This window comes from Cyprinus carpio, chromosome B21 (assembly GCF_018340385.1).
Source record: "Cyprinus carpio isolate SPL01 chromosome B21, ASM1834038v1, whole genome shotgun sequence".
Taxonomy (NCBI): domain Eukaryota; kingdom Metazoa; phylum Chordata; class Actinopteri; order Cypriniformes; family Cyprinidae; genus Cyprinus; species Cyprinus carpio.
Window position 1 is genome coordinate 10,608,958 of NC_056617.1, and position 18,148 is coordinate 10,627,105.

At 37.7% G+C, this 18,148-nt stretch overlaps 2 protein-coding genes across 2 annotated transcripts; one reads left to right on the forward strand and one right to left on the reverse strand.

Moving 5' to 3' along the window:
- The first annotated feature begins 1,300 nt into the window (after positions 1-1,300).
- Positions 1,301-12,798, forward strand: LOC109045198 (membrane-associated transporter protein-like). Its single transcript, XM_042748253.1, has 7 exons — positions 1,301-2,635; positions 3,426-3,602; positions 6,184-6,518; positions 8,348-8,491; positions 10,124-10,247; positions 10,635-10,840; positions 12,546-12,798. The coding sequence occupies exons 1-7, from the start codon at positions 2,185-2,187 to the stop codon at positions 12,759-12,761; spliced, it is 1,653 nt and encodes a 550-aa protein (XP_042604187.1). The 5' UTR covers positions 1,301-2,184; the 3' UTR covers positions 12,762-12,798.
- A 2,340-nt stretch (positions 12,799-15,138) lies between these two features.
- Positions 15,139-18,148, reverse strand: LOC109045699 (relaxin-3 receptor 1-like). Its single transcript, XM_042748341.1, has one exon. It carries the CDS (start codon positions 17,867-17,869, stop codon positions 16,631-16,633), a length of 1,239 nt encoding a protein of 412 aa, XP_042604275.1. The 5' UTR covers positions 17,870-18,148; the 3' UTR covers positions 15,139-16,630.

Below are 18,148 nucleotides of genomic sequence, written 5' to 3' on the forward strand. Positions count from 1 at the left end.
TGTTAGTCTAAATACAGCTTATATTGAAGCAAGTCTGCTGAAACGACAGCTTGTGGAATGTACCACTCTTTGATGTAATAGTGTGGATAAGCACCACCTCCGCAGAAGATCAATGCCTGCTTCTACATCACTGCCTGTTTAGCCCCGCCCACCGATTCATACATGTAGTGTTTACGAGAGAGGTGAACGCAGGTCTAAGCAGAAATCAAACGATAAGGATGCTCTGAAGACAACAAGACGCTGTTAAGTGCCAAGTTGTGGAAAAACATCATATTCCTTCTGATCCCAACATTAAGAAAGAATTAATAAATGTTATTTTTAATTAAGCGCTAGACCACGTCAGAAAGAATTCCGTCCTTTGTTCACTTCATTTTACCATGGATTCATTTACAAACAAGGCACAATTCGATGGGGGATTTTCAGAAAGATTAAAACTACAATACGATGCTGTGCTTGACTATATTGGATCCAACAGTAATGTTGTAACTCTTCTTATTACGTGGTCACTATTGTTTTTTCTGTAAATAAGATCGTTTAAAATGTTCTGAGTATTTAAGCGTTTTCAACCTAAATCACAACAGTGTCTATCTGTGAAGGATGTAGGCTGTCAAACATACACAACTATTAGCTAATCTTAGCAGTGGGCGTTTACTTCAGAGTCTACAATCTGGCAAGCCTATTCAAACACAGCGTTCTGATGAGGGGGTCAAAAACAAGACAGAAAATAGCCTATTCTAAATGATGTTTTTTGATGTAAAATCTTGATAACATTTTAAGTGGACCTCAGAGAACAAGACAAAATATATAAACAGAGGCTCGTTCATGACCCCTTTAGTATGTTATGAAGTGTAATTTATTTCTGTAATGGCAAAGATGAATTTTCAGCAGCCATTACTCCAGTTTTTTGTGTCACATGATCCCTCAGAAATCATTTTAATATGCTGAAATGCAGTTCAATAAACATTTGTTATTATTATTAATGTTGCAGACAGTTGTGCTCCCTAATATCTTTGTTGAAACCATGTTAAGTTTTAAAAAAGAACCGAATAATGTTCAGAAGAACAGCATTCATTTGACAGAAATGTTTTGTAACATTATAAATGTCTCTACCGTGACTTGATCAATTTAATGCATCTTTTCTCAATAAAATAATTAATTTCTTAATAAAAATGTTACCTACCCCAAACTTTTAAACAGTAGTGTATTTTCAAAATTAATAAAAGAGACTGTACAAATCAAGACACATTTTCTTATCCTTGAAGATTGTGATAAAAATAATGAAATTTAGACTTTAACGACTGTATCTGGCTTTAAACAATACTTCTTTTGATAACATTCTGAATCATCTTTTCTCAATTCAAATACTGCTAGTAAACCCAAAGAATGAGTTGCATAAAGATATTTCATAACTACTCTAGCCCGAAATCGATTCTCATTCACGTAGAAGATATGTGTGGAATGTGGCATTTTAATCCATGTGGCAACATCTGACTGGTTCCCTGTGATCCACAGCTCAACCTCTATAGATTAAGTCAGAGGGAGAGAGTGGATGATGTTCCTTGAGAAGCTCACATGATTTTTGAAGCGACTCAGTGAAAGTCAGTCTCATGACAGATTTGAGTAAACCAAAGCAGCAGGAGGATAGTCGTGTGAATGGAGAGGCAGCATTGCGTGGGGTTGTGTGCTTTGACTCTGCTATAAATGCATTTCCTTCTTTTTTTTCCAAACCCCCTTGAAGCCGTCTGCCGAGGAATCACATGGTATACGTCACTTGATTTACCCTAATGGGCCATCCTGGCATGCAAGACCACAAAAGGATACTTGTTAGGTCTACATTAACCTTTTTCTAACATTTACATTTCCCCAAACACCCTACTGTTCTCTTTATCTGATCGGTATTTGCTATTACATTAACCACGAATTGTTAGTTCTGAACTTCTAACCCGTTGTAACCCAGCAGGAGCAAGAGAAGAACATCTACAGCTCATAATCTTCATCACATGCTTACAACCGACTCCACCACCAGCAACAAAAACAAGAAAAAAAAGTGAGGCTTACTTCCTTGATCTCAACCAGACTACCTCCTCCTTTTTTCTTCTCAGCTCAGCTGACGTTGTAAATACTAGTTTTGAGCTTTATCGCTCAAGTATGCAGTAGGAATTAAGAGTTTCAAGACCAACAACCATGACTCTTCTAACCGAGGACCAGCCTTGCAGGTTCTCTGCACCGGGCAGCCCGCTCGCATCCATGGAGCACTACCCGGTGGACTCGGGGACAAAAGAGGACTATTTAGACTGCATGGAACAAGCTGTGTTTGGAGCGGTGGAGCCTCCGAAGCGCTCCAGAGGAAGGCTTATCATGCACGGCATGGTCATGTTTGGAAGGGAATTCTGCTATGCCGTTGAGGCAGCGTTTGTCACACCGGTGTTGCTGAGCGTTGGACTCCCCAAACGCCTGTACAGCCTGGTGTGGTTCATCAGCCCTGTTTTGGGTTTTATCCTACAGCCTGTCATCGGCTCGGCAAGCGACTACTGCAGGTCCCCATGGGGCCGAAGGCGACCGTACATACTCTTGCTCGGGATTATGATGTTAGGTGGCCTGACTTTATTTTTAAATGGAGATGCGGTCACATCAGGTAGGTAAATAATGGATCTGTCAAGATCATGAAACCAGGAGCTACTTGTGTCTAGGTTGGTAGTTAAAGAATCTATAGCTTGCAAAGCAATTTTATAAACAGTTAGCAAATTATATTTGCTCTCCCTTGACCATTAAAACTATTGTCAGGGTTGAAGAAAATAATGACCCAGGAGGGAATGCTAAGCAGATATAGGAACTTCAAATAACTACAAAAGTAAAAAAAAAAAAAAAAAAAAAAAAAAATTATCTCCTACTGTATTTTTCACATTATATCAAATAGCTTTTTTAATGACCAAAGGAAATGTGAGGAAAAAATAGTTGAGTGGAATATAACACAGCTGGACATTGCATGTTTTTCTTCTCTTTTTTTTCACAGCATTATGCTAATCTTCACCTATTCCTACCATATTTCCTATTAAATACTGCAAATCTAGAATTGTAATCATTTGCACACATTTAAAATACTGAAGATAACTCCTGTTTTCATTACTACAATTAGGTGTACCTTGGCAAAAATGTAAACATTCACACTTTTATTAATTAGTTAGCTCATGCATTTATGCATTACAAAAAGCTACAAAAGAATCTACATAACTGAAAGAAAAACCTAATCTTCATGTTTCATTTATTTATGCGTTTTAGCACTTTTTTCTTTTTTTTGTCTTCTAAGCAATGGACATTACTAAGTTTCGACATTTCTAAAAAGTTCTATTCAATAGTATTTATTAGCATTTAATGCATAATGTGCTTTTGATTAAACTAAGCATGATGTTGTTTCTCTCCTCCAGCCATACTAGAGGACAGAAATGTTAAAAGGACATGGGCGATCGTAGTGGTCATGTTTGGAGTGGTGATGTTTGACTTTGCGGCCGACTTCATTGACGGACCCATTAAAGCCTATTTGTTTGACGTGTGTTCTCATCGGGATAAGGAGAGAGGGCTTCATTATCATGCCTTACTCACAGGTAAGAAGCAACAATGAGTGATGTTGCTTGGCCTTGCTATAATGAAAATATGTCTTGATTGATGTTTCTAAGTGCACTGAATTAATGTGAATTTCTTTGCAAAACAAGCTGAATGTAGCAAAGAAATAATAGCTTTTAAAACATGAGAAATTCCTTAAAAGCTGTATAGTTACCTTGACAATTCCATAATTGACACCTCTCTTGTCTGTTGCTGTAGAGATGTTGTGCATTATGACATAAAGCCAGACTGGTGTGCTTATATCAGTATTAACCATTTTTTGTGCTGTGTGAAAGACTTGAGCGATTTTTTCATTTTTGTCTTTCCTTGGTGTCATGAGTCCGTTTGCAGTAGATTGTTGCAATATAATTCACAAAATGGATTGACTTTTGCACTCTTTCAATCTAAGCGCCATCGAATACTATACATTTTTAAGTGTGTGGATACATTTCCGAGTAGTTTTTTGGCCGCTGCATTTCTGATAGATTTTTGCTTTTGCCATTTTGATCCTGTCAGTTCTTTAGGAATCCCCATTATTTTCTTTATGTGCCATTTTTAAGATTCACATGCTTCTCTGCAGTTACCGCTACAGGAACTGGTACATTACAGATCGCTCTGCAGTGTGAAGCTGACTGACAGCATTTGTTTTAAACTGTTTTTCGCAGAAGCATTTTTGAAAGCTTCCAAGTGTATTATTTCGACTGAACTCCAAGTACTTTTGTGAAATTGGTTGGCACTGTGGCAATGGCCCGTTTCCTCACCCATATATAGTAAAACTTGGTGATTTTGTGCCGGTCTGCTCATGGTGCTCAGGCACTTGAAGAGGTCTGTGTGCACTCATAGTATCCTAATCCAAACAGGCCCAGTCATGTGCTAAGATCATGGGTTGGAGCTGAGAGTTTCAGAGCCACATGACTGGAACCCTACTGTGGCTCAGGGGTGGGTGTGTGTTTGTGTGTAATTGTGCGTAACCTTCTATACAGAGTTTTTTGTTGTTGTTTTCTGTCTACTTTTACTGACAAAATATACCTTGCAATGTAACATATTAATAATAACAAATGTCCACTGTTATATAAAACAGAAATATTTTAATTACTGTAAATGCTTTTGGAGGATTTATTCATCAAAGAATCGAACATATTACACTTGTGCAATCATTTTTAACATTGATGATAATACTAAATGTTTCTTGAGCAGCAAATCAGAATATTAGGATGATTTCTGAAGGATCATGTGACACTGAAGACCAGAGTAATGATGTTGAATATAAATGGTATAAATGCCATTTTAAAATATATTAAAGTTGAACTTTAAATTGTAATAATATTTCACAATGTTACTGTTTTTACTTTAGACTTATTTATATAAATCCAGCCTTTGTCAGCATAACAGACCCCAAACCTCTGAACGTTATTGTATCTTTTAAAAAGAAAATTGCTGCTATGACCTTACAGTTAGTGAAGGTAAATGTTAAAAATACATCTCTTTTAAATGGTTCACAGTTGTGTAATATCTGACCATGCTTTTGGCCAGCATTGTCATATATGATAGCATTACTTAAATAAGGCAATTACAATGTCTTTATTGTGAGGGCTTTGCTTTTATGTTTCACATGCTAAGACCTAAACAACATCTTGTAGGCTGAAGTGAGGTTTAGGTAAAAAAAAAAACTAAACAAATGGCACAGCCATGTTATGAAAAACCCTGTCACGCCTTAAGTGCTGTTAGCAGCTCCACCAGAAAAACACAATGGCTCCTTTATTTAACACGTGTGATGTCTGAAAGATTTCCTGCAGATTCAATAGATGAAGAATGAAAATCAGTGGTGAAAATCATTCAGTGGTCTCAATTCAGTCTCATATTTAATGTGACAGAAAATATTGTTTTTATATATAATGGTAGGAAAGATCAACAATTTGTAATATGTTATATATAATGGTAAGAAAGATTTCAACAATTTGTAAAACTACTACAGATACTTTTAACTTTTGGTAAATAAGCTTCCACTGCCTCATGCACATTATTCCATTATAAATTTGTGGGGGGCCTCATGGTTAGAGAGTTGGACTTGCAACCCGAAGGTCGCAGGTTCGAGTCTCGGTGCTGGCAGGAGTTGTAGGTGGGAGGAAGTGAATGAACAGCGCTCTCTTCCACCCTCAATACCCATGGCTGAAGTGCCCTTGAGCAAGGCACTGAACCCCCAGTTGCTCCCCGGGCACTGGATATAACTGCCCACTGCTCCGGGTGTGTGTTCACGGTGTGTTCACTTCTCACTGCTGTGTGTGTGCACTTGGGTTGGTTAAATGCAGAGCACCAATTCCGAGTAAGGGTTACCATACAAATGTCACAACTTTTTTTTTTCTTTTCACTAAAGGTCGCTGTTGTAATTGGTGTTGCTAATACATTTGAATTCCTTCCTAAAACAAGAACAGCCCTTGTTAAAATACTTTTAGTGCTTCATCTTTCATTTGGGGAAGCATTTTGGTTTTTACAAACAGAGCACATCCCACCGAAACTTTGATTGCATTTGATTTTCCGAGTGTGATTTTTTTTTTCAAAGCAATCTGCTGTGCTTCCTTGCAGGACTAGGTGGAGCCTGTGGATACCTGATTGGAGCCATGGACTGGGGTCACTCTGCACTTGGTGTCACACTGGGTTCAGAATACCAAGTTATCTATTTTTTCTCATCATTGACCTGGGGAATTTTTCTCACCATGCACCTTTTTAGCATCCCAGAGAAACCACTGATGATAGATCACAGTTCAGACTCTTCACTGCTCCTTGAAGACCCACATCATAACGGCTACGGCACGGTACACAAAGAACCACCACCTCTGCCTGAAATGAGGCAGCGCTCGTTCTCTGCCTTGAGTGAAGCCAATGCAGTCACGCCCAGTGCCAAGCAGCCTAACAGCGAGGTTGGTCATTTGTGTTACCTTGAATCCCTTTCATGTGGCTTTTATTCTTGGCTTGAGTCTGCACCCAATCTCCCCTCACATTTTAATGGCCTGTTTCAGACCATAGAGCATCAGCCTTTGTGAGCTGTAATTAGGCGGCCGCTGGATACTCATGCCTTTCACAGAAACAATTCCTTGTTTGGTATTATTAATAAACTGAATTGGGTAATGACCTAAAATAGTACAGAGTTTATATTGTCTTTTTTTCAACTTTATTTACAAATATATTATAAGGCACATATTTTAGTTTGGTCTTCATTTTTCACTTTTTCAGATCATCTTTTAAATGCTTTTTTTGAATAAAAAAAATGAGGCATGCTGTTTGTGAAACTCTCTTTGTTTGTCATGCCAGTGTAATGCCAAAGTCACACTAAGTAATGCTTTAATGCAGCTCATTTTTAGATCTGTAAAATGCTTTCCCAGATAAAGCTGTGTTCAGTGTTGCACTTGTTATGGTCTGCATTGTGCTTTCTTGTATCAGTGCAATTATACCATCTATTCATGTTGAAAATGTCAATTTAACAATAGTAATTAAGCACAGCGTTTACCTTAATAAGAGTATGTCAGTATTAATTGGAAATATACAGTAACACAAAACTTTGAACAAACTACTTTTATTTAATGTTCACATTGAATTGTTAGTGCCACTAGTGTAAAAGGAACTTTAAATGTCACTAATCCTGTCAGTCTAAACCCCAACTGAGTCTCGCAAATTCGCAAACATTAACTTGCGACAAACCTCACATAATCTGCCATCTGTCCCTGAGAAAGAGTTCTATTCCACCAAACTCTGCTCTTGGACAAAAGGTTCAGAACATTTAGTTCTTGTTAATACAGTGATGTGAGGCTTGTTTCACAGGCTGACGGATAGAACACTGGCTTAATTAGGCTGAAAGGTCTCAAATGAAACACAGAGAGTAGTAAATAATACCTGAGGGAAATTGTATTCAATTTAGGGGAGATATCAGTTCCATTTCATGCATGAGTGTGCTTAAACACTAAATCAGTACAACAGGCTAAAGGAAGATGCAAAGCGAGAAATGTGAGGTTGACAAGTTTAATTTTGGCTCTAGAGAAGCATTTTTTTTTTTTTATGTGCATCCGTAAAAATGTCCAGTAAATTTAAAATGAAAATGCATGTATAATGTATATGTACATACATACATGGTAAAACAGTATTTTCATAATGATAATAGTAATAATAATGTGCTTCATGCATATATTGTTCTAGTATCTTCATTTAATATGTAAATTTGCACATTTTTGTAGTGAAAATTTGCACACACAAAAAAAAGAAATCTTGTTCCTCAGGAGAGAGTTTTAGTAATAAACTTTGATTTTATATATATATATATATATATATATATATATATATATATATATATATATATATATATATATATATATATATATATATATATATATATATATATATATATATCAATTACTTTGCTTTAAACAACATCCATATTAGGGTTTCCTCAGCACATATTGTCAAATAGTTAGACTAACCTTCAAAGCACATGAGTTTATTTATGTTTTAAAGTACATTCTCTTATCCCAGTATAATGTGCAGAGACAACTATAGGATCTTCATATACTGCATGAAGTTGACAGGTTTGTGAAAACCTGAGGATTCATGTGATCTCAATGTTTTATTTATATCATAGCTCACTGAATAAAGCTTGCCATCTACTTTCACTGTATTCTTAAATATTCTTTGGTAATGGCTTTAAGGTTTTGAACCTATCAGTAGATATTATTAGCCTGTGTGCATAACTGTGTTTCAGGGACAGAAGAGAATGACCCTGAAATCTCTACTGTCAGCTATGATTAGCATGCCCAGCCATTACCGCTGTCTGTGTGTGAGTCATCTGTTAGGCTGGACGGCCTTCCTGTGCAACATGCTCTTCTTCACTGACTTCATGGGGCAGGTGGGTGAAGGAGGAATTAGATTTTTCCAGTTGTGCTTCATTTTTGCACATCCTTATCTTTAAAAAGAGGGGTCTCAAAACAGCCATTAAACACACATGCTGACACTTCTAATGTTAGCGCACCACACTAATGCCTTCAGTTGAAATCTCTGACCTACCGGCTGACTGTAAAACTGCTAGGCAACCATATGATATATTCTTGGGTGTAAAATCATGTTGGTTTAGTAATCGCTGATAATGTAGAGACTTTGTTTTGAAATATTTTAAAGAATACTTTTCAAAAGTTTGGGGTAGGTAAGATTTTGTAAGTTTTTTTTTTTTTTTTTAAAGCTGTCTCTTATGCTCACTAATGCTCCATGTATGAGATCAAAAACACAGTAATATTGTGAAATCATTACAGTTTAAAAGAACTGTTTTCTATTGGGATATATTTCAAAATGTAATTTATTCCTGTGATGGCAAAACTGAATTTTCAGCAGGCATTATTCCAGTCTTCAGTGTCACATAGCTGACCTTCAAATCACTTTCAGAAATCATTCTAATATGCTGATTTGGTGCATAAGAACCATTCCTTATAGTTGTCAATGTTCTGATAAATAATTATCATTTGTGATGCTTAATATTTTTATAAAACCATGGTAATTCAGGTTTTTGATCAATATCAATTTACTTTATCAATTTACTGTGTCCTTGTGAAATAAAACTATTAAAAAAAAAAAATTATGTAGCCAAACTTTTAAACAGTAGTGTAACAAAAACTATTGATGCTGCTAACTTAATCACATTTTTGTAACCATTCAGATTGTGAAAGAAACCAGACTTCCAAAAGTATAGCTTAACAAAAGAAAGAAAACAAAAACTCATTCATCTTTATTTATTTACCAAGCCATTAGATTTAAATTTAGTACTCCTGAAAGAGTAGCGTTATGAACCTGAAGAAAAGATCAATAGATTCATTGAATTGTTGTTAAAAGATAGCAGATTCTTTATCTTTCTTTCCCTCTCACAACTAGTTTGGTCAATGCTGAATTGAGATAAATGAGCGAGTCTCCTTGTAGGCGGTCAGTGTGTACAGAAAGTTGTTCTGCTGACCTCAACAGTGTGGAAAAAATGTTCAGGGCAGTGATTGGCCATTTCACAATTGATGCAGTGAACAGACATACTTGACACGCTGTATGAGAATATGATCAGATCTTCACTGTGATATCAGTAACAAAAGGCTTGTTGAAATTAAGAAGATGTCTCCATCTTTGAAAGCTGAGGGTTATTAAAGGAACTGTATGAACCTTATGACCTGAGGTTTTGAATCAAAAGTACTACTTGAGCATGCATGTTAACCTTATCGAAGGCTAATTTGAGGTAAGACTTATAAAACTCTCAGTAGCCTTAAAACCAACCCATAAGATCACAGCAGAGCAGATGATGATGCCCCTTTGAATTTCCATGTGGGTGTCTGAATGGAAAAAGCCTTGTGACGTTCTTCACTTGAGTAGCATAATAGAAGCAGAGACACCTGTGGAGAGGTTCTCTGGCTCTGTACTTCTAGTGTGTTTACCCCATTTGACCAATGGATCACCTTGTCACATGCTTTATCTTATGTAACATCCCTGGGTTATGTGTATTCATCTCCAGATTGTATATAAGGGGAACCCCTATGCCGAACACAATTCCACCTCATATGCGACATATGAGAGAGGGGTTGAAGTGGGTTGCTGGGGCCTGTGCATCAATGCTGTCTCCTCTGCGCTCTATTCATGTGAGTAATATTGAACCATGACTCAACTGTTCATTCTTCCTGACTTTATTAAACCTGCACTTTCTTAATGCATCCAGACCAAGAAAGACTGTTCAATTATAGTTTGATAATACATAGCCCTACCAAGTCAGTTAGGGTTTGAAATTGGATAATACACTTTTTTTTTTGATGAGAGAATCACAGTCCTATTCAACATCCTGTCATTCTAATTAGTCATGTGCCACTGAAAAGGCCATTTCAGATGTTTTTATCAGGGAAGACATTTTATCACTATATGAATACTTCTGATCTTTTAATCTGTTAGCTATTCATCCGATTCACCATTTGTTCTGTATTGAAGGCTATTGTTGCAGTCTGCTTTAATGATTTCCATATGTGTCCATCCAGATGTGCAGAGACTTCTCCTGCCATATATTGGCCTGAAGGGACTGTACTTTCTAGGCTACTTTATGTTTGGTTTGGGAACTGGTCTGATCGGCCTGTTTCCAAACATTGTGGCCACGCTGACGCTGTGCAGTGTGTTTGGAGTCATGTCCAGTACTCTCTACACAATCCCATTCAACCTCATCTCGGAGTACCACAAGGCTGAAGAGGTCAGTGATACAAGAAGACAAAAGTCATTTTAAAGGGGTCATGAACTGCCTCTGTTTTTTTTATCTTGTACTGTTCTCTGGGGTCCACTTATAATGTTATCAATATTTATACATCGAAAACATAATTTAGAAGTAAAAGGCTATTTTCTGTCCGGTTTTTGACTCCCCTCATCAGAAAGCTCTGTTTGAATAGGTGTGACGGGTTGTAGACTCGGAAGTAAACGCCCACTATATAGTCGGCACAGCATATTCTTTTCGTTTCAATCTTTCTGAAGGTCCTGCGTCGAATTGTGCCTTGTTTGTAAACGAATGTGTGGTAAAATGAACCAAACAGAGTTCTTACTGACATGGTCTGGCTCTTCATTAAAAATAAAGTTCATCAAATACAGTTTATCATTTGGTTTCAGCGTAGAACTGCGTTTGCCGCTCTCGTCATTTAAGTGCGAATCGGTGGGCGGGGCTAAACAGGCAGTGATGTAGGAGCAGGCATTGATCTTCTGCGGAGGTGGTGCTTATCCACACTATTACATCATAGAGTGGTACATTCCACAAGCTGTTGTTTTGGCAGACTGGCTTCAATATAAGCTGTTTTTACACTAACAGGAGAGTTTTGAGTTCTTAAAATTACAGAATGTTAGCACAATGACCTCTTACTTATCAAAAGATCAAGGGAATTTTTATTTCTTACTTCATGACCCCTTTAAACAGTATATTGAAATTTTAGTGCATTTTTAATCAAGAAAATATACTTCTTTGAAAGAAAGATTTTGTGAAATTGAGTGTTTAAACCAAGCTTGCTTGCAGCTGTGTCTTTGAAAAAGAAAATATAGTTATTTTTTTAATTATTTCATCTAAAGCCAAGAGTTATAAAAGCCTGTCAGTAAGGGCTAGTGTACATTCAGCAGGTAATTATCACAAAATAAACCCTTTCAGGATAATTTCAGCCCTTATGTGAAGATGGTGGGTCTTTCATCATCCTGAAGGTGTTTATTTTGTAATTTAAAAACCTTCTTACTGAACATTGTTCCTCTTATTACAATGATACTATGATATTAACCAAATAAGTAAATACATAAAACTCTGATACTGATAAATATTGATTCGAAATGAAATCCTTTTATTAGCTTGCTTTGTAGAATCTGATGTTTGATAGATCTGTCATTGGCAAACACACCAAAGTTTTTTAAGAAGTATTTACCAAGGACGTTTCTTAATTCTAGATGCTTCACTTGTCTTAAACATTGATTTTTCACTTTATTTGGCTTCAATCTAAAATCCCTGGGATGTCTGAAGCAATAATAAAGTTGCAATAAAACAGAAAATGCAATTACAAATCTAAATCCCTCCCTAAATCTCTGACTGAATTCTAATCAAAATGTTGATTAAATCCTGCAAATGCAACTTGGCATGTTACTTGCATTTGAATTGTTCTCATTGTTATGTGTTGGTTCAAAGAGCTTGAAATTTGCTTGGAAGTTTATGAACATGCCATCTTAGAACTATCAAAAAGCAAGCAATGCACTCTGCAAGGCTTCCTGGAATCCACAGATATTCACAGATAAGATATTTCAGATGACAGAAACCTCTCTTGTGATTTTCTTTTTGCAATGCTTTATAGATGTTTCTGATATTTTAGCTCCATGTGGAAAATTTTTGTCTAGGATTATAGCTTTTTTGCTTATGCAAAACACCTTTCTTGTAATAGGAGCAAAGGAAATTGGGAAGTGATGAACCAGCCGTGGAGAGCCGTGGCACTGGCATGGACTGCGCAGCTCTGACCTGCATGGTGCAGCTGGCTCAGGTCATAGTGGGAGCTGGTCTTGGAGCACTGGTTAATCTAGCAGGGAGTGTGATTGTCGTGGTTCTCTCTGCCTCAACAGTATCCTTAATTGGCTGCCTCTTTATTGCTCTCTTTATGTGATGTACAGATTAAGCCTCAAATAAATACACTTTCTCTATTTCATATGGTCCATCTCCTCTGTTCACTAAGAAAGAGCAGGAAAAAGAAAGGAATAGACACATTTTGTGGGTATTGTTCTGGTTGACTGTTCGCTGATGCCATCAAGTCCTTCTCTGTGCACTCCAATTCTAAAATAATAACCTTCATCATCAGTGAAGGTTGAAAGAAAGATTATATGTAGTCAAAGAACAGTTGACAAAATTGCAAGCTTTGGATGTTTTGTTTATGCATGTTCATTGCTCTTTTAAGGTGAATTGTTTTTGAGGGAACACGTATTATCATGTCTGCCAAACTCCAAACATTTTTTTCTTATTGTACTGTCATAAACTTTATCATTTAACATGTTAACTCTGCAGTGAAGTTCTTAGGTGTCTGCCATACTTCTGAGCGTTACGTGGTCTGATGTTGGGGTGAATTTGCTGGGATGTCCACTCCTGGGAGGATTGAATGTCTTCCACTTTTGAATAAACTTCCTCACTGTAGAATGATGGACTTCAAATTGTTTGCAAATGGCTGGAGTACTCTTCCCAGACTGATGGCAGCAACAATTGCTTCTCTGAGATCATTGCTGATGCCTTTCCTCCTTGGCACCGTGTTAACACACACCCGAAGGCTCCAGACCAGCAAACTGCCAAAACATCTGCTTTTATAGAGGTGCTCACACTTGCTGATGAGCAGTTTATCAAAGGCATTTAATTAAGAGTCTGTTACTTACCCTCTTAATTCCTATGTTACAGCAAGGGTGTCCTAACTTTGTCACACATGGCTTTTCAATTTTGGCTTTATTTTTATTAAATAAAAGATACAGTGTGATATGTCATGTGTTGTTGTTCATCTAAGGATTTATTTTTCAAATTTTAAGACCTGCCAAGGACCAGATATTTTTTTATATCCTGATACAGAAAACCAATTCAATAGGGTGTCCTAATTTTTTCACATGACTGTGTCTGTATATATATATATATATATACACACACACACACATACTTACATGTGCAGTGATTTGAAAAAGGTTTTGCCCCCTTCCGTTTTTTTTTTCTTCATATTTTTCACACTTGAATGATTCAGCTCATCAAACAAATTATAATATTACAAAAAGATAACCAAAGTAAATACAACAATTAGTTTTGAAATAATGATTTAATTAATTAAGGGAAAAAAGCTGTCCCAAAAAAAAGTAATTGCCCCCTAAATCTAATAACCACCCTTGGCAGCAACAACAACAATCAAGTGTTTGTAATAACTGGAAATGAGTATTTCACATTGCTGTGGAGGAATTTTGGCCCACTCTTCTTTGCAGAATTGTTTTAATTCAGCCACATTGGAGGGTTTTTGAGCATGAATGGACCGTTTAAGGTCATGCCACAGCATCTCAATCGGATTTAAGTCCGGACATTGATTTGGCCGCTACAAAACCTTAATTTTGTTTTTCTTGAGCCATTCAGAGGTGGACTTGCTGGTGTGTTTGGGATCGGTGTCCTGCTGCATAACCCAAGTGTGCTTTAACTTGAGGTCATAAACTGACGGCCGGACATTCTCCTTCAGGATTTTCTGATAGAGTGCAGAATTCATGGTTCCGTCAATCATGACAATTATGCAAAGCAGCCCCAGACCATCACACTACCACCACCACGTTTGACTGTTGGTATGATGTTCTTTTTATGAAATGCTGTGTTGGTTTTATGCCAGATGTAACAGGACACACACCTTCCAAAATGTTCAACTTTTGTCTAATCAGTCCACAGAATATTTGCCCAAAAGTCTTGGGGATAATCAAGATAATTTTTTAGCAAATGTGAGACAAGCCTTTGTGTTCTTTTTGGTCACGTGACTTTTGCCGATTTTGCCCAGTCTCTTTCTTATTTGTGAATCTTGTACACTGACCTTAATTGAGGCAAGTAAGGCTTGCAGTTCTTTCGATGTTGTTTTGGGTTCTTTTATGATCTCCGAGATGAGTCATCTTTGCGTTCTTGAAATAATTTTGGTTGGCCGGCCACTCCAGGGAAGGTTCACCACTGTTCCAAGTTTTCTCCATTTGTGGATAATGGCTCTGATCGTGGTTCGCTGGAGTCCCAAAGCCTTAGAAATGGCTTTATAACCCTTTCCAGACTGATACATGTCAACTATTTTGTTTCTCATCTGTTCTTGAATATCTTTAGATTGCGGCATGGTGTTTTGCTCTTTGAGTATGCTTCACTTTGATTCCACAGGTCTGGCAGTAATCAGGCCTTTTTTAGGGCCAGGTATGTTTGGACAGCTATTTTTCCCCTTAATAAATAAAATCATTATTTAAAAACTGCATTTTGTATTTACTTGCAGAACAAAGTCTTTATGCAGGTGGTATTAATTATCTTTTAATCTGATGATAAAGTCTGACAAATCAGTAAAATCGAACATAAATAACTGACCAAATGTACAAAGTCACAGTTCACATGCATGCCTGTACTGGTAACACAACTTCTTAATGATCACTTGAAAAAAACATCTTAAACCAACCTAAGATGTTTAGCTGGTCTCAGCCATCTCCTGACCTTGTCAGGCTAATATATTTGATGATTTTTAAATCCTGCAACCCATCTCTTGCTGATGTAAGATGTTTATTAGCAATGTAATGGTTTGTTTTAGGTAATGGTTGACCAAAAATACATATTTGTTCCTTACTGTGAATTAATAGGTGAAAATAAATCAGGTGTTTTAACACCTTTCATTCATTAAAAAAAGAAAGAAAGAAAATAGTAAAATAAATAAATAAATAATAATATTTCAAATATTTTAACCAACTGATAGGCTACATCACTAATTCATATGAATCCAACTGATACATTATTAAATTATATGAATCCACACTGTGCTCTGTGAATAGTCTGTCAGATATTATAATAAATACTTGTTTGTACAATTTTTTTTCTAATTAGATTGTTTTCACAGTTACAGATTAGATTATTAGTAGCGCAGGGTTGAAGTTAAAAAGGGAGCGACGTTTGTGTGACTTCACCTAGAGCAAAGAGCTCTTTCCTCCCGCTTTAAAGACTTTCTCACTAGTGAGGGTGAAAATGTAAAACCCAGAATGGATTAGAGTGGCGTAATTAAAGGGATAGTTCACCCCAAAATGAAAATTCTGTCATAAATTAGTCACCCTCATGTAGTTCCAAACCCGTAAGACCTACGTTCACATTTAGAACACAAATTAAGATATTTTTTATGAAATCGGAGAGCTCTCTGATCCTGCATAGACAGCAACGCAACCTAAATGTTCCCAGAACCGTTGATCATCGTCGTTTACTTTCTTTGGAAAGTGTGTGCATGCGTTGTAGTAATCAGTGACACGGGGAGAAGAGTTGTTGAATAAAGTTGTTATTTTTGTTTTCTTTGCACACAAAAAGTATTCTGGTAGCTTCGCACAATTGAAGTTGAGCCACTGATGTCACATGGACTGTTTTACCTTTATCCTGACCTTACTACGTTTCTGCACCTGGGAACATTTAGGTTGCATTACTGTCTATGGAGAGTCAGAGAGCTCTCTGATTTCATCAAAAATAACTTAATCTGTGTTCAGAAGATGAACGAAGGTCTTACGGGTTTGGAACATCATATGGGTGAGAAATTAATGACAGAATTTTCATTTTGGGGTGAGCTATCCCTTCAAGAAAGGTTTTGAATGAGGAGGCTCCGTTCCATTTCCAAAAGGTGTTCCAGACTGGAACTCTTTTACTCTGCGTTTTGGTTTCTTTGAAAATTATTTCTATTGGCGGAGAAAAAATGTACGAACTAATTATTTATTAGCCAGTTTGTGTGAGTCTGAAACATTTCTCATTATCAACAACAACTCGTTATGTGCTGTTAGGCAGAAGGTCGTTTCTTCCATTATACATGACAGCGCCTGGGGGATAAAAAATAAGCGCGGGCTCAGCGGAACTGATTGGAACCAGCGCGGGACCGTGTTCATCTTGCTCGGGCTTCGTGGAGGCGGTAAACGGTCTCATGTTTGTCACAGAAGGCGAAGTGATTTGCCAAAACAGCTTTTTCAACGCTTTTCTGAATTCCCTTCTCATCAAACAGTACAGAATGGGATTGAGACAACTGTTTGAATGTGCCAAACATACTGTGACGGGAAAAATATACACTTGCGTGGTGTAATACTCGTAACTGAAGTGCACTACATTGAGTTTTATTAAGATCCCCCACGCTGTTAACGCCTGGTTCGGCAGCCAGCACAGGAAAAAAGACAAAACGACGATAGTCACAGATTTAGTCACTTTAGATCGCCTCTTAGCGCTGGTGGTGTTCACGTTTTTGTTTGTTATGTAGCGCAGGAGAAGCAGGTAACAGGCAGTGATTATTCCGAACGGAATGAGGAACCCCAGAAGTACTTTTTGCGCGTGATATAAACCCAGCCAAAATTGCGCATCCCCACTCCGATCGGGAAATTTCACTAGGCACAGTTCTTCGTTAGATACCGTGGCGGTCGTTGAAAATATCGCGTTCGGCAGAGCGGCACCGACCGCTGCTATCCAGATAACGATAGTCATCCACTGCGCTGGGAAACGCAACCGGCGTCTCCTGCTTTTTAACGCCGAAGCCACGGAGCAGTATCTCGCGACGCTCATAGCCGTGAGGAAAAACACGCTGGCGTACATGTTCGTAGCCGTGACATAAGAAACTATCTTACACATCGCCTTCCCAAACAGCCAAGTGAAATCCATGGCGTTCTCCACAGCCCAAAAGGGAAGCGTCAGCACAAACTGAAAGTCTGTGACCGCCAAACTGGTCACGAAGAAGTTGATCGAAGACTTCTTCCATGCTTGTTTGGACTTCATGAGATACAGGACGAGGATGTTACCGATTAAACCCAACGCGCACACAACCGAGTAAATGACAGAGATGATTATTCTCAGGACCGCGGATCCGTCTCCCATAAAATCGGGCTTATCCAAATCGGTGAGATCTTGAAAGTCACTCCACGAGACATTAGTCCTGTTCGCCGTGAAGGTCGTGTTGTATTCACTTAACGGCAGACTTCCAGACGCGTAGTCGGTGCGCTCGTCTTGCATCTCGGAAGTCTTCTGCATTGCTCGTTTTTAGAGTATTTTTTCCATCCTGTTAAGTGTTACTCACTCCTGAACCTAATCATTCCAACTTGTCCCGTCTCTACTGTCTGTCATTGCCAGTTTAGCTGTCCGCGGACAAAATCGTCTTTGCGTGCACATTGCAACGGTGATATTTAAGACCAAGGGTGTCTTTTAATTCTGTTTCAATATATCTGACTATGAGAGGCTGTTTAACCATATTTTAAAAATATTTATCGCGCAAATCTGCTGCCCGTGCGTAGCTTCACGGGCACTGACAGC